Here is a 21,786-nt window from a genome sequence, read left to right on the forward strand (position 1 = left end):
ATATGGTTAGAACATATTATTATCTCAGCTCAAATGTTCAGAAGGTTCTATTTGATACAATGAACTAACTCATCAAGTCTGACAAGGATCATGAGGAGTTATCTATGTGTGATTCATCACCACTTCCCCAAAACTATATAAGCATGAAGAATGACTCACTCTCACACTCCATTACTCATTTCACGTCGATTTGGAAACTGATCTACGTGAGAATTAAGAGAAGTTTCCACAGAGGAGTTGCCTTTTTTTTTTTAAATTGGAAGCAAAGACTGATGGCTGCCAAGTAAGTCTGGGTTCATCACGATGACCAAAATAACAGAAAACTAACTTGGCTGATATTTAATGTTATACCAGAGTGATCAACGAAGTGATAAATCCTGTCTCTTCCCCTGACAGAGAGTCCTCAGTAAGGATGGTAACCTCCTCTCGAAGACATCCTCTGGGATGCAGAGCGGCGGTGAGGAGGAGCAGGACGAAGAGGCCCACACTCCCCTGCCACCCCCCATGGAGATCATCAAGGACCCCTCAGCTCAGGATGACAAGGTGAGAGGGTTGGGAGGAGAGGAGGACAGCGTTGTTGTCAGTTTCTCTTAATGTTGGTTATTGAGAAATTTAAACAGAATCTCTGTCCTGCACTTAGATAAAATTGAAGCTGAACTTGTAGCTTGGCAATAGTTATAGCAGTGTCAGAGCTTTAGAGTTGGCTGTCGATGTTTATTTCAATCCTGGTATAAAGCATGTCCACCTGTAGCCCAGCGCTAATCTGCTGCTTCCCGCTGCTAACTAAGAGCTTTTCTCCCTTTCATTGCTATTTATCCATTTATTTTCTTGCTATAACTCATCTTTCTTTTTTCTTCTTTTCTGCCTTCTCTCCTTCCAATCCTTCTAACATGCTATTGCTTTCTATCCCCCTTTTCCTCCTCCCCCTTTCCCCTCAGTCTTCATCCTTGCTAACGTCTCTGCAGTCATCCTCTGAGGTGCCCAGCGCTGCAGAGCTGGTTAGCGCCATAGAAAAACTGGTTAAAACCAAGATGGTGAGTGTGCATTGTTGTGTGCATGTCTGGGATGTGCGCATGTTCAGTATGACAAGCAGACTTCATTTATAATGGGCACAAACCAAAAACACACAATGTGCAAACCAGGCGTCTTCAAAATAAAAGCCTGAAGTGAACACAACTTGTTCACCCGCTATCTCCATGAAGCTTACACATTATGTATGAATCGTTTATTGCTCAACTCAGCCAATTAATACAGCAGTGAATGAGTAGTGGCAGCAGTCATGCATGTAGAGTGCATCTGTGTGTTGTACTATATTTGTATTTATGTTTGTGTGTTGTGTTTTGTGTAGTTAGCCTGAGTATTTAAATGTGTTTTTTGTCCATATTTATGCATACAATCTATGTAGCTGTAATTTGGGATCCACTGTATGAAATGATGTCATGACATCTAACAGAACAAAACCTGCACGCTCTCACAGTGTCCCGTGTTTGTCGTTGTATGTTGCTGTGAGGCTCAAAGGCACACTGTAATATTTTCATGCCAGCAGATTTGTTTAAAGTTTGGTGGACAGATCACGCTCAAGAATCAGTTGAATATACAATTTAGAGTTTTTACTCAGGATTAGGCAAATTAGGCAATTAGGCAAACCATAGGAAGGAGTTTCTGACCCCACGATAAACATAGGCCAGCAGGCATCAACTTATTACACTGTGGCATACTGCCAGTTGTTCCCTAAGGCGACTAAACACCGAGCTGCTGCTGCCCTCTGCTGTCATGAAATAACCTCATTATTCTGATGTCAGTGGATTTTTGTTTATTGTGTGTAAGATAATACGTGTAGAATGTTGTTCACATTGTAAAGTTCTCTGAGATAAATATCTGATTCTGCTTTATATAAATGAAATGGACTAAACACTGACTCTCTCCTCTCTTCAGACTCTGGAACCAGGGGCATATCCCGGTTTCTCCTCTCTCTCTCCGCCAGAACAAACCACTCCTGTCCAGCCACGAAACCCTGAGCTGGAGCAGAGAGCCAAAGCCATGAGAGGACGAATGTGAGTGCCGTAGTGTTTCATCACTACTGCTATTTATCACTTCTAGAACTTCTGCTAATTCAAGGCCTTGTACTTCTACTACAGCATTTATTGACAGAAACATCAGGTTTCGTTACCATTAGTTGTGCAGGTGCTGTGTCTTCCATACAGCCAGTGTTAGTGCTGCAGTAGGACAAGAGGATGACGTAACACTTCCTCAGCTGATGTTACAGTGATCTGTGTGTCCTGCTCAGGTTTGTTCTGAACGAGCTGATTCAGACAGAAAAGGACTACGTCAAAGACCTGGGCATCGTGGTGGAGGTGAGACACTCACTGCTGAGGGAATATACCCCAGTGTCAATGTGATCCCTTAAAGTTGTATTTCTCTCTGGTCATTGTTATATTTCAGCATCTATCTACTGTAATTGATGAGTTTATGGTGAGCACAGAACCTCTGAACAAAAACACTGGGTGCTTTACCCCACAGTCTCAGGACTATGCTGTTATCTTAGCTAGAAGTAAAATACTCCTCAGGTGTTCTGATGTTCTTTCCTCATCATTAACTGAAGAGAAGTGAGCAGAACATCCTCACATGCCGACCTTTTATGACCCTGCAGGGCTTCATGCAGAGAATCGAGGAGAAGGGCGTCCCCGAGGACATGAAAGGAAAAGACAAAATCGTCTTCGGGAACATCCACCAGATCTATGACTGGCACAGAGAGTAAGTTCAACACTGTTGTTCAAACACTGAAACTGGGCTCAAAGAGAGGGGTCAGGTGGAGACTGACAGCAGCCTTCATTTTGTACTGTTTATCTGTGTAAACCAGTAACATCCCTCTTCTGGCTCTGTCAGTTTCTTCGTAGGAGAGCTGGAGAAATGTCTGGAAGACCATGAACACCTTCCTGAGCTCTTCATCAAACACGTGAGTGATGATTATAATCACATTGTGCCATTACAATATATTTGATCTGAAAAATAACCGGTATGTATATGTGTGTTACAGGAGAGAAGACTCCACATGTACGTGGTTTATTGTCAGAATAAGCCTAAGTCAGAGTTCATCGTAGCAGAATATGACACATATTTTGATGTAAGTGATGTTTTGACCCGTCATGTTACATTGTTGGTAGGTGTGTTCTGGTTTTTAATGTTGATTCAAAAAAAGCATGAAAATAAAATTATATTCCAATCAAATGTCTTTTTAGACTTATCAGACGTTATAATATAAGATGCTGAATTCATCGGGTGATTTCAAAGATGACCACCAGCTCCCTTATTATATTCATTTATGGTCACTGTAGCTGTGTTGTTGCAGTAATGGAAGATATTGTCTCCCTATGTGATATTTAACCAGCCAAATTTGTCTTCCAGGGAATCCAGCAGGACATCCAGTCCAGGTTGACCATCAGTGACTTCCTCATCAAACCAATCCAGAGGATCACCAAGTATCAGCTGCTACTGAAGGTAACACACACAGATTCCCTTACTGAATTACAAAACAGACTATCAGGCCCTCATTTATCATGCAGTGAGAAGTTGTTAAGTCAACATGTATATGCAGTTTTAACCAACTTAGATCTTAAATGCAACAGGTTAAGTTATATGGATGCAACTTTCATAATAAATAGATCAATAAAGAAAATCCATTTAATAATCTTTAACCTGACTACTAAACTAATCTACTCCCTTGGGCTTACCAGCACTGAAACAGATCAAACATTTCCAGCTGACTTAGAATGGGACACATAAGTTAAAATGTACTGATAGAGACATTAAGTTTCCATGTTGGGTAGGCTCCACAAGAAATGATGCTATAGATATTTTCTTCTTCTTTTCTTTTACTGAACTGGTATTGGGTGTTGAGCAAAGAAGTGTGCATCATTATTGATCAGTTGGTCTGACACACAAGTCTTGAACTTGCAGGTGAAATGATACATATTGAAACTGTAGTGAGCTGAATTTACAGTGTCTTATTGTTTCTCCTCAGGACTTCCTGAAGTACAGCACCAAGGCAGGAATTGACTGCGAACAAATTGAGGTAAAGACACAATTTAAAGTGTTGAAACAGAATCGCACATCTAGTATTTATCCTGCTTTTACAGCCATGCCCTGAATTTCCTTTTTCTTACATTGACATGGGTAGGACAGGGACACACCTGAAATGAACACATCACAAAGGATTTAAATCTGTGTGCATGTCTCTGTCTTACAGAAAGCAGTAGATTTGATGTCTCAGGTCCCTAAACTGTGTAATGACATGATGAATCTGGGTCGGCTGCAGGGATACGAGGTACGTTCACTTACTGTTCTGCTGATTTATAACAGGTTTTCATACAGCACAGTGACTTATCAACAGAGTAAAGACACTTTGCATGTACATGTGAGCTGGAGGTTTGCTGTATTACCCGTACACCCCAGTGAGCACACAATTTGAGTGGTAATCATTCTGCACCCTAGGTTTAACTCCAGAGATATCGTGGCAGGCCTGAATGAGGTGTTGACCATACAAATTTCTCCACAGGGTAAACTGACCAGTCAGGGCAAACTGCTGCAGCAGGAAACCTTTTTTGTGACAGACCAGGACGCCGGCGTCCTGTCGCGTTCCAAAGAACGACGAGTTTTCCTCTTTGAGCAGATTGTCATCTTCAGTGAACTGCTCAGGAAAGGATCATCCACACCTGGATACCAGTTCAAGAAGAGCATCAAGGTAAGCAGAGCATCTGGTTTTTGTTCTGCAGGACTAGCAATGCACATTTTTGATAATTCCAATTGATCCATGATGAATAGTTGATAGTTGCTCAGCTTAATTCCATAAAGAGTTAATAAATCTCTAAATTATGATAACACTAAACCTGCTCCTGCCCCTCCTCAGGTATCCTACCTGGGTCTGGAGGACAGTGTGGATAACGATCCCTGTAAGTTTGTCTTATCATGCCGCGGCTCGTCGGAACGTTTCACTCCTGCAGGCCGCCAACGTCGACATCAAGCAGATCTGGGTCCGACACATCCAGGAAGTTCTGGACGCTCAGAGCAAATTCCTGACTGGTGAGAAAACAGAATATATGACCTTACCTCTCATCACCCAAGTGATAGTGTCCCCAGTCAGACCAGAGTATAAAATGATGATATATGATCTATGATATTTTCATAGAGTGCTGAAAAGACCTAAACAGTATCTGGCCAAACAGTAAGCAATTACACTGAAATCAATTGTATCAAGAGGAAACAGGTCAGTGGTAATGTAGGTGACTTGTCATTCATGTCCAGAGAGTTAAAACCAACAACAACTGTGTGTAACTGTAGCTCTCCAGTCTCCAATTGAGTACCAGAAGGAGAAGAGCGGAGGAGGAAGCAGCTCATCACTGACCAGAAACCGCTCGTCCTCTGGGAACCGGCCCACTATGTCCTCTCACAGCCGGCCGTCCGTCTGCAGTCGGGCTCGGCGACAAGGAGACAGAGAGGGGGAGGAGCCAGATGAAAGTGTCTACCTCCAATGGTGGTTCATCATGTTTCGACTCCAGGGTGAGTTCCTGCAAAAAGCCTGCACACATGTGATAGTGAGGGGAACCGGGCTTGTCACCTTATACTGCATACACTTGCACTTTTTTCCCAGTCTGGGATGATGTGTCATAATTATGCAGTTGAACATAAAAAGCCTGACATAAAAAGCTCCTCTTGTATTGTCTTGACTTAGTTATTCACCACAGACTGTAGACTGCAGCAGACAGTGAACTAGGGCATGAAGTACACCTTTTCTCTTAGTTCTGTCTGGGAGTCTGTTACCTGTCCCTAAAAGCCAAGGTTAAAATCTGGGCTACTGCAGGTGTAGCAGCATACTGTTTGGTATATATCATATATATATATATTATATATACACACCAAACTGTTCTCTTTCTCTCTCTCGGTCTCTGTCCTACTTTGGCTGAACATCTTTTTGCTGTCCACAGGAGACTGGACAGCTCTGCTCACTTTGTAACTTACAGCCTGCCAAACTTTCAAAGCACCTTGACCCTCACTGTTCACAATGTTTACAAGAACAAGACTGGATTTCTCTTCTTGATTCTTTAAGGCTGTACAGTATTAAAACATTCTCTTCCTTACTCCTGGTGGTTACTAATCCTGCAGATAGTGTGGTTTATATTTGCTGTGGATCAGTGATGTGGTAGGAATTGGATTCCCGATGAAACACGTTGACACTAAAGTTTGTGGAATAACCAGAACAGTGTTCTGAGACGCCACATTGCTGAAGAGTATTTCAAGTGACATTTTCAAATTCCATTCCCTCCCACTGTAATGTCTGACCTGACTTGTCTTTGGAAATGAAAGTCACTTTTTTAGTGGTAGTAAAGGTAAACACCTAACTACCTACTTCATTATTCAGTGTGACAGTCATGTTCATGTCATCTGTTTTCTTTTTGTGACATTTCTGTCATGGATGACATTTTTTGTTAACTGTGGTAGCTGTTGCTAGGAGCAGTCACATTGCCACCCACTGAAAATCTCGCTTTTGTTGACCTCCAGCTGGTTAAACATCTCACCATGCCACAGTGGTGTACAGGAAGTACTCCAGGGCCTAATGACTTCACTGTTGGTTGTGTTTATTCTTTAAGGTTTGGCATGTTAATCAAAGAAATATGCTGATGTCATTTAATTGTACAGTGGCATCATTTAGCTATTTAAGCCTGTCACCATATTACTGTCTCTTGCACTGACAGATGATGTCTCGAGTTTTTGCTATTGCTACACAGTGAACAGAGCATAGCATTAATAACTGTCTGGTCCTGTTGCCCTGAAAAGAAACTGAACAGCTTGCTAACATTCTTCTGTTGTTCTCCCTCCTCCTCCTCGGTCCTGACCTCCTTCTGCTCCTCCTCAGGTTGGAGTCAGCTATAACGGCATCACAGCCAGCAGGACTGTCATCCAACCCACATAGTCACACCTTAACCTTGTCCTCAATTGTCCTCATCCTCTTTTCTGTGTCCTCCTCCTCTCCTTTGCGTCTTCCCCTGTTGTTTTCTCCTCTGTTCTCTTTTCCTCACCCTTTCCTCTCCTCCTCAGGACAGCGACGGCGGCTGTAATGGCGTCTCCTCCACCATGTTGGTCACTCAGGACTACTCGGCACTCAAGGAGAACGAGATCTGCGTCAGTCAGGGAGAGACCGTCCAAATCCTGGCCACCAACCAGCAGAACATGTACCTTGTTTACCGACCAGCCAACAGCCAGTCGCCTGCCGCTGAGGGCTGGGTGCCGGGACACATCTTGGGCCCAGCCACAAAGTCTATAAAAGACTCTTCTTCTACTTCCTCCTTCCCTGCAGCGGTGGCCGATGCCAACAACATCAAGTAAGTCCCCTACCCAACCCTCTCCACCCACCCAGCACTTCTTTCCCTGCAGACAGACGCACTTCTGACTGGACTCGAAGAGAATTGAGGTGACAGAGCTCTGTCTACCCTTTTTTGTTTTTTTTGTTGTTGTTTTTTGAATCAGCACCCATCCCCAGTTACTAACTGTTCACTGCCTCTTCCTTCACCTCCTAACTCCTTGTTCCCTTATATCCTTTCCCTCCTCCTCCTCCACCTCCCTTTACAACAAACTCTTGGATCTCAGAGGAGACTTTTTTGGGGTGGGGCGAGGTATTTTAACTCCTGACCTGTTGCTCCTCAGAGGTAAAAGGTACAGAACTGGTGTCTTACTGTTCATCAAGCTGCTTGAGTTTTATTTCTGAGCCATTGTCACTTGACGGCTCTGTGGCAACTACACAAACATGGATTTCAGGCTTGCATATGAACTAAAACACACACACACTGATAAATTTTCATGTAAAAGAGTACTGAGAAATAGACTGGATAGAAAATCTTGTAACTTGTAGCTGACTCTGGAAACCAGAGAGAGAAAACCGTTGACACTTATGTGGAGCTAAAACCGGACTCTTATTTCAGTTCCTAACACCCTTTTTTTTCTTTTTTCTTTGTTTTTTTTTTTTTTCTTTTTTTTTTCTTTTTACTGTTTTTGGAAAGAAAAATAACTCACCTGGGGCATTCAGGTGGACTCAGCCCCGTTCTCCGCAGTGGAGAAGATTTATTTTGTTGTCTGTGGCAATCTATACAGAAATTTGTGTTTTTTCCTCTTGTTGTTGTTGTTGTTGTTGTTTTTCTGCCTTGTAATTATTATTTTATTTTACGGACAAAGGATTTATTTCCTCCCTCCATGTTGATTTTGTTTATTATGTTGGCAGTTCACTGTACAGAGTTCTTTTTTTTTTCAACTGAGGCTCTAGAACATTCCTGTTAAAAAAAAAATCCCTTTTGCACTATTTAAGATGAGAAAAAATATGAATGAAGTCAGGCTGTGCAATATGTTTCATTTAATGGCAACGGTCAACATTGTACTGTTGGTAGTCTAATGATAATGATTTTAAATGTATTTTAAATATGTAAAATAAACCTTTTGGACTTGAGCATGAGTTAGCAAAGCGACGTGAAGGTGAAGTTGTTTTGTTCTGCGTTAGGCTGAAGATGATTGACAGTTTGTAGTTTTTAATATTTGTAAATAAACTACAACAGCAAACGTGAAACTGAGCGTTCTGCCTACTTCTGTGTGCATTGTTATACCAGCAGATGTAGTGTTATTTAGGGTGAGAGGTAGATTAAAGTGACTAAAAGAGACACAAACATGAAATAAACTATGAGTAGGGTTATATTTTTATCTGTACAGATGAGCCTCCTCAGGAAGTCAGTCTGAAAGTGATAAATTAGTGTTAATAAAAGAGTTAAGAGTAGAGGGAATCAAACAACACTGAGGGTTTCTTCACCACAACATTAGAGCAAAAGGTAAAAAACATTGTCTGCACCTTTTCCCTGTATGATTGATTTCAGCTTTTTATGTAGTAAAATTTGTTTTGACATTTGTTTAAGTTTTTACTAACTTCAACGGTTGGACACTCCACAGAAGATAAAAATTTAAAGGTGAATTTAATTAAAATGAATAATTCAAAACTGCTGCTTTTTGGTTTAAAGCAACATTTTGTAACTTTTTTACCTCAAAATAACTGCTTCAGAATCATTTAGGTCCACTGACTTCCGTCCCAAACGCCTGTTCTTGTAATTATGGTAACTAACTGATCTATGTGACTTTGGTGACCAGGTATGACCTCCCACTAACTGAGTGATAGTCAGTGACTTGAACTGCTGCAATCAGGCCCAGCGAGTTCAAGAGTAACACTAAACTGTAAAATGAGTTAAAAAAGACAAAAAAAAAAGAAAGAGTTCATTAAAAACCGGCATTAATCTCAGATATCCAGCAAAGAAACTTTGAAAATATCAAGAATTATACACAGAGTTTGGTGTGTTCATTACAGATGCAGCACCTTCTGCTCTGGAAGTTGGGATTATGAGGAATAATACAGTTCAGCCATGTTTCAGCTCAGTGTACATGGAAAAGTTACAACTGCGTTGCCTTAAAGTTAGCTTGGCAAAGGAAAGTCATTGTTAGATACTGCTTTGTGAAAGTGTGTGACGAAACCCAAGAGCCCAAGTGTTCTTGAAAATGTGAATTTATGATAATGCTTTTATGTGAAATAGGATTAATAATTGACAGGAATTATTTATCTACTGACTCAACAAGACTAATTCTATAACTTCTATAACTATTGAACTTTCATTAGTAAGTTTCATTACTTGAAATTTAAACTGTACATGTGGCAGTTGCACCACTCAATTATGAATGCGTTTAGACAATAAAATAAACATTGAGAGAGCTAAAGGATTCAGTTTGACAAATGCAGATGTTAAATTGGCATCTGTGTAACAATGTTGAAAATGTTTAACAGTGTCTCCTCTGATTGTGTTGGAAGAAGATACTTGTTACACTATATCTGTCTTACACTGTCTCTCTCTCTCTCTCTCTCTCAATAAAGACACACCGGTGTCGTTCTGTCGCTCTGTCCTTCCACTCCTGTTTAGCCAGTTATGGGACAGCAGAATCTGGCTGCAGCTTTAGGCAACAATGACCCTGTCAGGGACCTTCTGCTACAACAACACATAGACTTTTTTGTTGTTTAAGTTTGTGATTCAATAAGCTGTAGGACATATGACTGACTAGAAGGTTGGTTGGAACGATGGTTTCTCGAATTCTTTTCTGCTTTAAAGCTGTCATTAATTGTAACCACAATGTATCTCATTATTATAAGACATTTTCTCCGGATTATGAAATCTTGTGTTTTGTGTGTGACAAAGTGTATTATGCATATTATGAGAAAATTTCTCTTAATTTCTCATGAGATAATTAGTTGTCATTGTGAAAAAAACACCTGTTAGTTGGTCTAACAATAGGGGAGAAAACATTTGAAGTAATGGGTGTTTATACGTGACCATGTAAATGAAACTTTTACATCACTGATGACATACTACGCTAATCTACAATTCTATCTTCTACGTCAAATACAGCTGTGACTTATTGGGGCTTGATATTGTGATTGCTGGCTCAGTGGGGTGACTTATGGGCACATCTAAATGCAACAAAACCATTGTTAATGTTAGGCATACCTTCTATGAATGTGTGAAAATGTGTATAAATTCAACTTTATGTAACAAGACAGGAAAAGGGAACTGGGACAGAGTAGTCGTCAGAGTAATTCACTAACAAACTTCCCTGTCACTAGATGGCAATAGTAAGTTAACAGCGGCTCCTGAGAAAGTTTTGACTTGACAGCCATGTTGCCTCTGCAGCCAGACTAAGTTGGACACAACTGAGCTTCTCTCTGATTGGCTGGTTGATGTCTCTCGTTCCTGTACCGTACAGGAAGTCTCTGTCGTGGAACACGCTGCGTGCCAGGAAGCGCGCTGAAGCCAAGGACGTCACCGCGCTGGGGGTCAGGGGTCACGAGAATGGCCTCCTCCGTAAGCCCAAAGAAACCATGCCCCCTCCCCCGCTTGCCTCCCCTGCCACGGGAGCAAAGGGCAAAGTGAGTAAAGCAGGCCAACGGCGCACGCTGGTGATGTCATATTTGTGTGCCGAAACCCCTCACCTGCCCCACTTGTTTTTTATATGTTTTTCTTCTTAACTTGTGTGTGTGTGCGTGCGCGCATGTGTTTGTGCAAACCTGCAAACGCACACAGTAGATTCTGTGTTTCAGTTTGACTCCAGCAGTGGTTCTCAACCTGCATGAATGCAGACATAAATTCACATAACTAAAAGTAATGTTTCTGATGAACATTTTAATCTATTTATTTGTATTGTTTGTTTACTTGGTGTGGTACATCTTGCACTTATGGATCCCTGGAGGTTATGGGCAGAATCTCCAGGCAGCCACACCAGAACCAAAGATTTAGTCCGAAAGTGAAACAAAATTTATTCACACTTCCTCCCCGAATGGATGGTGCTGGAAACTTGAAGACTACCTGCCTGGAAACAACTGCACAAAGTTCAATGACAGCAAAGCTTAACTCAAGGAAAATTTCACTATTAAAATGCTGCTGTGGGCCATAAGGTTATAGAGGGCAGAGGTAAGGTGATTAGTTGTGGCAGTTTGATAATAAAAACAAAAATTCCAACACATGTAAATATTAAATGGTTGAGAACACTGCAAGTGATTTTTTTCTTTTTATCTGTATTTTTTTTTTTTTTTTTTTTTTTTTTTACCCCAAACCTTAACTGCACAGATTGAAAAAATAAACTGTTTTTTGTGTTTTGTTGTTATTTTTCCCTTCCTGTGCATGGGTAGAAGTAGCATCCAGTGATTAATTGACTGTTTGGATTTGTTTTTTCATTTCATTTTTGTTTACTGGTGTTTTCAATAGCAAACTAACATGTGAAACACAACAAAGTGTTTATATATGCTACATCATCCAGTAAGTGAGTAAAGAGATGGGAAATGGGGGAAAAAATGAAAAGCTTAAGATGATGTTTCTGTGACTCGGCAAAGGTTTTGCTTTCTGCATGCAATGAAAACAAATTATTTAATTCTAAAACTCATTTGAAGAGAAACATTTGACTTTTTACCATAAACACAGCAAAGTGCATCTAAACACACTCAAGTCAGTGGAGGTTTCGTCTTTCACTCTTGATAGTCGGAGTCAGTTAATTTTTTTAAATAAAGTAAGCACATGGATTCTCCCTGCTGTTGAGAGCAATATGAGCTGTAGGAGAAGTAGAGGTCATGGACATGTTCAGAAGGGGAAGTTGACCATTATTAAGTAACTGGATTCAGTTTAAGTTTCTCATATTGTAGCCATGACTGGACTTGCAGCTTAAAGCACTAATGCATCGGCTTCAACACTCAGCAGTGGTTTGTTGCTGCTTCATGAAGCATGGGAGGTGCTGGCCTGAGAGCGGAGTGAAAAGTAGAGATGATGAGGAGGCAGCAATGTAAAGCAAAAACAGCAAGAGTGTCCTGAAGAATAAGGCTGGTGTTGTTTTAAATTTAGTGTCATGAAAAGACCAAAACTACAACAGCTCACAGGTGAGTATCAGCCACATAAACAGGGAAAGGGACCCTTCAGATACCTTTTGTTAATAACATTCATATTCTTAATATTCTCTTAATCCTCTTCTCATTTTTACTTCTTTTCTCATTCCTGTATCTCTCCTTTTTTTCTTTTCCATCAATGCTTGTATTCTCTCACTTCCATATTTCACATTTTTCTCTCTTTCCTTCCTTTCTTTCCCCCTTTCTCTCCCTCTCATCTCACCCTATCCCATCCTACACCCTCTCAATCTCTTTGTCCCTTCCTTCTTATCCTCCTCCTTGCTTCTCCACCAGGATGTTCACACTTCAGATGAGTCAGACTGTGATGATGACCTCGACCCAAAGACAGGCATGGAGGTACACGTGTGCACATTATTTCCTATTGAAAACAACTTGGAACTACACTGGGGAGATTTAGCACTATGTGTTGAAAACTACACCTCACGTAAACTTTAACTTTGACCTCATCTGTTTTCCAGCTTCTCAACCCAAACTTCATCCAGGAAGGTAAACAGCCTGTTTCTTTGCTATGCATAACATATATTTTTTGTAATTACAATATGTCACATACCCTAAAACTGACAGAACACATTTGCTTGCTGAAAATTGCCAGACTAGTGATATAATAACACCAGGATCACCACTGTTTACAATGGTCTGGTTCACAAACAGCAATGGGCCTCTCAACTTTGATTCAATATTGATGCAAACCTACTCAAAGCTGAGACCTAGCACTGTAAGGTATTATCTAGTCCTGAACACTTAGGGCCCGAACACTGCAGTATTATTCAATGAGTAATAACTAAAAACTATAACTAAAATTAGAAATCTGAGTTCCAGCTGGATGGACACTAGTTTGCATGCTTCTTGTGTGCAGTGGCTCCAGAGTTTCTTGTACCTCTGTCGGATGTGGTGTGTGCATTCGGGGAGACTGTAGTCCTCTGCTGTAAAGTCTGTGGACGACCCAAACCCTCCATCACCCTGAAGGGCCCCGACCAGAACCCAGTGACCAGCAACAGCCGCTTCACCATAGACATCAGGTAACACCAAGTGCATGTGTGTATGTGTTTGTGCTTTGCTTGGCTTTATACAGACTGTGGTGTGAAAGTGTGTCACTGTAATTCCTTTGTCATTCCTACTCTCCCTCTTTTTTTCTCTTCCATCTCTTTCACTTTTATTCTATCCCTTCCTCTTCTTTCTCCTCTCCAGGGATACAGGTGACATCCTGTTGAAGATCTGCAATCTAATGCCTCAGGATACGGGGATCTACACCTGTGTTGCTGTTAACGACCACGGCTCTGCCTCCTCCTCTGCCTCCATTAAAGTGCAAGGTAATGCACCTGGACTAAAGGAACATTTCATCATTGTAAAACAGAAACCCTGGTCAACATTAGACAGTTATTAGGGCATAATGGTACTGTGAGGATTCAGTTGTAAAATTAGTCTCAGTGGTTTTTTGACTGTTGTACCTTTTTGCAGGTATCCCAGCAGCCCCAGGGAGGCCAGTAGCTCAGGAAGCAAGCAGCACAGCAGTGATGGTGCACTGGCCACCTCCGGCTTCATCTGCTCACTGTGCTGTCAGCAGCTACACTTTGGAGTACAGACAGGAAGGTATGTGTGTGTGGGCCAGTTTTTTTTTTTTTTTTTTAGAAAATAAGTAACACAGCCAGACTAAACAACCTCTCTATCTCCCTCCATTATTTCATCTGCAGACTCGTTGCTATGGCAGCAGGTGGCCAGCAGCAGGGAGGAGTGTATTCAGATTGACGCTCTGATCCCCGGTGGTCACTATCAGTTCAGAGTGCGAGCCTCCAATCGCTGGGGGGTCGGCCCACCATCCGAGCCCTCCAATATGGTCACGCTGCCCAGCAGCAGTAAGTCTGCACACACATTCATAATGTGGGCACAGGAAACATCTTTAAAGGAATAGTTTACATTTTGGGAAACACGTTTTCTTTCTTTTTTTTCTAAACGTGAGATGACTGGATATTAGGTAGAAGGTATAGTTATTAATCTCATGTCCATGCATTAAAGACATAATGAACTTAGCTTAGAAACGTCTGGGTTTAGCAAAAGTGGGAAAAAAAACCCAACAAACACATCTAACGCTGACTTATTTACAAGACAAAATTCAGCTACCCATTTCCCTGTTTTTAGTCTTTATGCTGAGGTAGGCTAACCACGGCCTGACTCCACCTGTGTATTTAATACACACTGATTGATATCAGTTATCTTACGGTGGTTCAGAAAGAAAGCAATCTCTCACAAAATGTTTCATATTTCTAAATTTACAGGCAGGTTAAAGTTTATTTTGAATGTGTTATCACAGATAACTAAGAAGGTGGTAAGCTCATGGAGTGTTGAAAATGAAGAGGGGGTTAAACCTGTGTTCCTCTGCTGTTTCTCTGTCCAGACTCTGGGTATGATGGAACAGGAATCCAGTGGAAAGAAAACTTTGACTCAACCTTCACTGAGATCTGTGAGATTGGAAGGTAAAATAATGCCTTTCACAATCCAAACTTGTTCTTCAGCCCAGATATTTATTGTTGTTCGACATGTGCAGCCTCTGTTTTTTTTTAATATGGCCTCTCTCATTTTTGCCCCTACCCCTTTTTACTAGGGGACGATTTTCAGTGGTGAGGAAGTGTCTCAACAAGTCTACAAAGAAAGAGGTAGGGCATTAGTATCAGTATCTTGTCGACTAAGCGTCTTCCACTGTTTAGTTTGGAGTGTGTTTAAGTGTTTAATTAATTTAGTATTTGCCAAATGAGCCAAATTTTGTTTGTGCTGTATATATTTAGGGTTAAATAATCTTTATATATCTACACACTTTTATTTTTATGTGTGTTTTCGAAGCAATCTATTGCATTTTTATATATTTTCCATTACAGTATATTTTATTAATCTTTAATTTGAAATTTAGGTTGCAGTTTTTTTATGTATCTTAAGTTGAAAAAGTTTTCTTTTGTAATGACATTTTTTTTTCATTTTTTAAATTTATTATTATTCTGCTTTCAGATTTTTTGTTAATGTGTTTATCAGGAGTGACAGATTTTTATCCTGTATGCCGTATGTCTGCATTGTTACGTCAAGATTAGTTTGCATATTCCTGACATATTTTGGTGACTTGTTATTTTATCTGTTTGAGGTTGCTGGAGTGTCTTTCACTGTGAAGCTTGTTTTTTTTAATTATTTCTAGGTTGCAGTGAAGTTTGTGAGTAAGAAAATGCAGAAGAAGGAGCAGGTGGCTCATGAGGCAGACATTCTCCAACATGTACAGAATCACCAGCTGGTGGCGCTGTTGGACACATATGAGTCTCCCACCTGTCTAATGCTGATCCTAGAACTGTAAGTCTAACCTTACTAAAGGAATACCACCTTAAACTGTGAACTGTTTTGTCTTTAACCCTAGTCTCAACCCCACAACTCTACAGCTGACTATTAAATATTAACTACTAGCCAGCTATCTTGAGTAATTCTGCCAAAATTCTGATGCGCAGTTTATGTGCCTGAAGTGTACGTTACACTCTGCCCTGTTTAAGGCTGTGTTTGTTTGTTTCATCTTAACTGTTAGCAAACTAGCTAGTGGGTTACCTTAAGCTACCAGTGTGATACCTAGCTACAAAGCTGAAACTATCTAAACTTTATCTAACTGTTACTGAATTTGTGTGTATCAGGCTGGAGGATGGTCGTCTGCTTGACTATCTTGTCGCCCATGATGAACTGATGGAGGAGAAGGTGGCTTTCTTCATCCGCGAAACACTGGAGGCCCTGCAGCACCTTCATACCTGCAGAGTAGCACACCTGGATCTGAAGGTGAGAACCATATGTGTGTGCTAAATTGATTAAAGGAAAAAAAAACAACATTTGCATATCTAAAGGAAAACTCTTCACGATGGATGCTTCTTTGTTAAGTGTTGTGTAAACTGAGGATTTTGAAAATCTGGAGCCATAAATTTGTAATTTTTGAAAAGAATATTAATCAGAAGTGTAAAGCTTCCGTCTGTTCCTGAATCCTGTCTCTCTCTCCTCAAGCCTGAGAACATCATGGTTGACCTCCACTCTCCTACCCCAAACATTAAACTCATCGACCTTGGCGATGCCGTCCAGCTGTCCGCCCATCGCCGTTACGTCCATCTCCTCCTTGGAAACCCAGAGTTTGCTGCACCTGAGCTCATCCGTGGGACGCCGGTCTCTGTTGCAACGGACGTGTGGAGCGTTGGCGTGCTAGCTTACGTAATGCTCAGCGGCGTTTCCCCATTTCTGGACGAATCGCCAGAGGAAACTTGTGTCAACATCTGCCGCCTGGACTTCTGCTTCCCGGATGAATACTTCCGCGATGTAAGCCAGGCGGCGAGGGATTTTGTATCCTCAGTGCTGCAGCAGGATCAAAGGAAGAGGCCAAGTGCTACCTCCTGTCTGCAGCACCCGTGGGTGGGTCGTGGGGGTGCACATGGTGGGGAGTACTCCAAGACGCCTCTGGACACGACACGGTTGGCCACCTTCATTGACAGAAGAAGACAGCTGCATGATGTTAGGCCCATCACCAATATCAAAGGGCTGGTGAGCAGCAGCATGGGCAATACACTGTGACAGGGAAGAGAGCTGAGTAGTTTGAACACTCAATAATAATCCACCTGTGACCACCAGGGTACCAATAATAACATAACAGTATATTTTAAGCATTTAATTAGTATTTATTAATGTGTGAATGGGGAAAAGGAAAAGGTGCCTGTTGTGCAAGATTTAATCATCTTGTTAGGACCACTAGGCAACTCTGTCAACTCCAAGCCAAACCTACAGGCAGAAAAAAAATATTCAAAATGTATGGCTGTGCAGTATTTAATTGGTAACCAACATTTAATCTTTGTTCAGAGAGTGTCAAACATTACATAGCTGCTGTCCAGATGCCCCATAAAAACCCAAAGAACTAGCTCAAAATTGAGAAAATGACCACTGTGAGCATACATGATGCCAACACATTTGTTTCTATTTACATTTGAAATTTTCTTTTACAGGGAATATATATATATATATATCAAATGCAATGTTAATTCCACTGTGGAGCAAATCTTAGTCTTTCTCCTTAACTTGGATCTGTATAAGGTTGTTTTATCTTCCCCTTAGGCTCAACATTGTCTCTCAGGGACACTTGGGCAGTACTGGGACTGGCCAGTAGGTGGCCTCCCTAGCAAACTGGCTAACAGAATCTGCACTAATTTGGAGCATATTACCAGCAATGTTCTTGAGTTACTCTACTATAACTTAACACGTTCAAAAGTTTTGTATAAGGTTTTTTGGCCACTAGAGGGCACTCCAATATTCTAAACCAGAATCACAAAAAACTGACGTAATGTTTGCCCGACCGGCAAATGATAGAATTGGCAAATGTGCTAACAATGTATTAGCAGTTATCTAATCTGAGCTAAATTAAGATGATAAAAAACTCTAGTTGAGAGTCTGTGTCAGATCAGTATCAGACAAAAATTAGATGGATCACAATCAAGATATGTATTAGCGTATGAGAACACTTGCATCCATTAATGTTGGTTTTGTATCCTTTGGTGCTTGTTGCCCAGGACAGAATTTTCAGCCTTTGGAGACTGAACCTGGGACTGTAGCCTCAGTCATAAAAAGAATGTTAATTAGGAACAATAAGTTTGAGGAACCTGTGTGATGAAGAGTTTTAGCAAAACCATTAAGAATGTAGTAGAAAACATAGTCAAGAATGTGTTTGTTATAAACTTGGATATCTGATGTGACAAGAGATGGTCAGTTCAGGGCTGCAGTCAAAAGTACAGATTTCATTCAATAGCAAGAATGTTAAGCTAATTGTGTTGTTGACCATGTGGTGATTTGTCGAGGAGAAGTCCGAAGTCCTCACCACCACTAACTGAAATACTGAAATAATGTCTCAGTGTGTGTGCAAATTAATTTCTGTTGCCATTTTGGTCACTGGTGGGAATTTCCCTCATATCGGAAAATCAAACAAAACGAAGAAGAGTTGGATTCTAAAGTGTCTTCTCAACAGCAGCATGCAAGAAGCCTGGACTTGGAAGGATATTTTACTCTTCTTGTCCATTTGTTAGGAACAGACCACTTAAATCCCCATAGAGGATTACTGGACAATTCCAGCTAACAGGTCTAACTGTTTCCTGTAGCTGTGATCCAAACCATCAATTTTGAACTGGACGCAACAACGCTGAACTTTACTGTGATATATCTTTTAATTTATTGAATGTTTATTTATTTCAGGACTGAAATTCAGATTAGCATCATATTTGCAATGGTGACCTGGACCAGTCTGGTCTGCACAAAATGGAACTGACATAAGATTACTAAATCAAAGCCAGATACACTGAGCTTAACTGAAGTCACTGAGTAGCAGTGCAGCAGCAGAGTTTGTGTTCGTTGTAGTGAACATCGATCGCTGATTGATCTGTACTCAACTGTGCTGGACTGAACTGGTTTAAATGGGCCAGCAGCATGTAATGGAGGTGAAAAAGTCATCTTTCTGCTGTAGAAAAAACACAGGACTACTGGACCTTAGACAGAATTTCTGGATACAGAATTTCTGGATGCATAAAAGGCACCAGGGACACTGAAATCTGTTCTAAGGGACTCATAATTTGTTCGTATCACTGTTTACAAAAACTTGCTTAGGTAGTTTACAAAACAGTAGAATTATCAGGGAAAACCTGCATGTAAAATCACCAGGGATGGTTTAGAAATCAGGTTAGAAATCTGTGACATTTGGTGTGAAGGTGGGAAATGAACTCCACCCTGAAACTTTTCTGTTTGTACATTTGTCTACCAGCCATTGTGGCAAATCAATAGCTATAATGTTTGGGTCTCATTCATTTGGCCTGTAAAATAGCTCATGTGGCTGGTTTGGACTTGGATTTAGTGGCTGCTGTGGTTGGCAGACAGAGGAGTCCGTTTACTGTCCCATTTCTATTGATGAATGTAATTTCTTGTAGAATGTGTTTTGCCATTACAAGTGCTGTCCTCTGCTTTCACCAAATGCTTTCACAGCAACCCCCCACCCCACCCCCTGGCCATTTTGCATCCCCAGTTTCCCAGTAAGCATTTAGTGTACTACAATAGTAAGCATTTATTTTCATGCAGGCAGGGATGCAGAATGGTGCTAATGTAAACAACCCACTGTTCTGTAGAAGCAGCTCTCACTTAAGATGTCTAGTACAACAACATCCATATAAATCTGCAGGTGTAATAGTTTGTGTTTGTTAGTACAGCTGTAATGAGATCTTTTCAGGTACCACTGAACACTGTTCTGTTTTATCTCCTCAGCAGGGACTTTGGATCATTACTAACCACAAAGAAATTTGAGACATCTTGTTTCCGTTTCATCTTTTGAACTAAAAAGAGCTGACTATGAACAGAGGCAAACTGGCCTTCCTGAGATTTTACAAAGTTGGACATTTCAGGCTCCTAAAGGCAAAGATGCTGCAGAGCAATCCTTCAAGTTGATGTTTTACGTAAGAAACACAAGAGTTCTCTACCATGACATTTCTGAGATAAAGTTATCTCGTCAATATGTGCATTTCAGTCAGAGACCCAGTCAGATTTTGTGGGAAACACTCTGCTCTTTGAGGGACTTCTCAACAAAAAAACATATGAGGATTTTGCGTGAATATTGAATCCCCCCTTAAGGTGCATAAACATAAACATTAAATCAGCAAATACCAAAAGCTACATGGAGAAGAAGTTGGGGTGGTAAAAGGATCTGCAGCTGAGAGATAGTGAAAAGTGCTGGCTGTCAGTCCACCGTCATTATGTCCACCTCCTGCTTGGAGACCCAGAGTTTGCTGCACCCTGAGTTCATCCATAGGATGTTGGTCCCTGTTGCGATGGCAGTGTACCTGGCATACTATTTATAGTGTGAATTTGATTGGGTGTTACTTATCAGCTAGAAGCCAAGCAGCTGATGAATGATTAAGCATGAATGAAGCAGCTGATTCCAGTCAAGTGTAACACATTACACAACATTACATTTAAGATAGCTTTCAATCCTCATATTACACAGCTTTATGTTAAATGGGTAAAATTTGTGTCTCTTGAATGACCTGTCACACCACACAGGTGCAGAACTGTGGAGCCAACATGGCTGCCACAGAAAACCTATAATCACCAAACTGTTTTTGATGATGATACAGCAACAAAGTGGAAAAGCAGCCAATTCTTCAAGACATCATCAACTGTCACTGACAACTGAAGGTAATTCTGAATGCCCACTAACAAAAGTATATAATTTGTTTACAATGAAAAACACCACTGATGAAGACCAGACTGTAAGGCCTAAAACCGAGCTGACTAGCTTTCAAAAACCAATGAATCACATGCTTAGACTTCACAGCTTGGGTGCCACAGTGTACAAGTGCGTTATCCCTTCAAAGAGCCTGAGCCCCACATTTACTCTTTGTTTACATCCCAACTGAAAAAGTTAAAGCTGCGCTCTGTGTTATAGTATTTTAGCCTAGCACTCAGGGTTTTTATGAGGAACATGGTTTAACCCAGCCTTAAAACACAAAACATATTCAATAATTCACCAGAGGTCTCTAGAGTTGCAACCTTTTCAAATCTTTTTCAGTCTGCCCCCCTGAATTTAAACTGGTGCCCAGTCGATAGCTTATAAATGGAGAATGGAAATATTAAAATTTGATAATGCAGTAGTAGTGTACAGTATGTGAAGTACTTGTTTTGTCTAAAGCCAGTAAAGCTCAAATTCTGGTTTGCTTCAACTCCTTTAACCAGGTTTGACCTGGGCAGCAGTAGAGGCTGGGCTTAAACACTGAAGAACAGCGCTGATTTGCCTTTCATGAAAAACCACAAGGAATTTCATAAAGGATGTTATGATAAATCGGGTGCTGAATCAAATCACCAGAGAGATAAAAACAAGTCTCAAATGATGTTGTCATTGTCCAGTCCGATCAACCCGTGGTTCAGATGGTCCAGAGGCCTCAGATATTCCAGTTTTGTCCTCAGTGTCTGGATTACAATTAAGTCAGCTAGCACTCCTCTTATCCAGGTGTACAACTGCATTACACTTTCATTTAAACTTGGCTCTTGACTGTGGTATAGTGTGGAGGAAATGCAATCAATTCTGGAAGGAACTACAGTCAACTTTAGTGAAGCTTTAATAAGACAGTAGACTCTTACTCACCACTGTAAGGATTGGTTGGACTAGGACAACTAACCATTTTTAGAAGTGACTCGGACTACAAAACAGGGGCTATAGAGACATACAGAAGTCAAAACATTGTCAT

At 40.9% G+C, this 21,786-nt stretch overlaps 1 protein-coding gene across 1 annotated transcript in view; it reads left to right on the forward strand.

Annotated features, from left to right (window-relative positions):
• LOC108872807 (kalirin-like) overlaps positions 1-17,941 on the forward strand; it is a 125,317-nt gene extending 107,376 nt beyond the window's left edge. The window contains 28 exon segments of the mRNA XM_018660671.2: positions 397-543; positions 939-1,034; positions 1,936-2,054; positions 2,288-2,354; positions 2,651-2,754; positions 2,887-2,956; positions 3,038-3,124; positions 3,406-3,498; positions 4,022-4,072; positions 4,247-4,324; positions 4,556-4,741; positions 4,907-4,993; positions 4,995-5,079; positions 5,338-5,459; positions 5,461-5,556; positions 7,093-7,376; positions 10,834-10,996; positions 12,794-12,856; positions 12,979-13,006; positions 13,377-13,539; positions 13,709-13,830; positions 13,979-14,110; positions 14,212-14,373; positions 14,913-14,991; positions 15,120-15,171; positions 15,699-15,847; positions 16,177-16,315; positions 16,535-17,941. Of these exon segments, the coding sequence (XP_018516187.1) occupies positions 397-543; positions 939-1,034; positions 1,936-2,054; positions 2,288-2,354; positions 2,651-2,754; positions 2,887-2,956; positions 3,038-3,124; positions 3,406-3,498; positions 4,022-4,072; positions 4,247-4,324; positions 4,556-4,741; positions 4,907-4,993; positions 4,995-5,079; positions 5,338-5,459; positions 5,461-5,556; positions 7,093-7,376; positions 10,834-10,996; positions 12,794-12,856; positions 12,979-13,006; positions 13,377-13,539; positions 13,709-13,830; positions 13,979-14,110; positions 14,212-14,373; positions 14,913-14,991; positions 15,120-15,171; positions 15,699-15,847; positions 16,177-16,315; positions 16,535-17,092 (3,582 nt within the window). The 3' untranslated portion in view covers positions 17,093-17,941.
• Positions 17,942-21,786: the final 3,845 nt, after the last annotated feature.

The sequence above is a fragment of the Lates calcarifer genome, linkage group LG1, assembly GCF_001640805.2.
Source record: "Lates calcarifer isolate ASB-BC8 linkage group LG1, TLL_Latcal_v3, whole genome shotgun sequence".
Lineage (NCBI taxonomy): Eukaryota > Metazoa > Chordata > Actinopteri > Centropomidae > Lates > Lates calcarifer.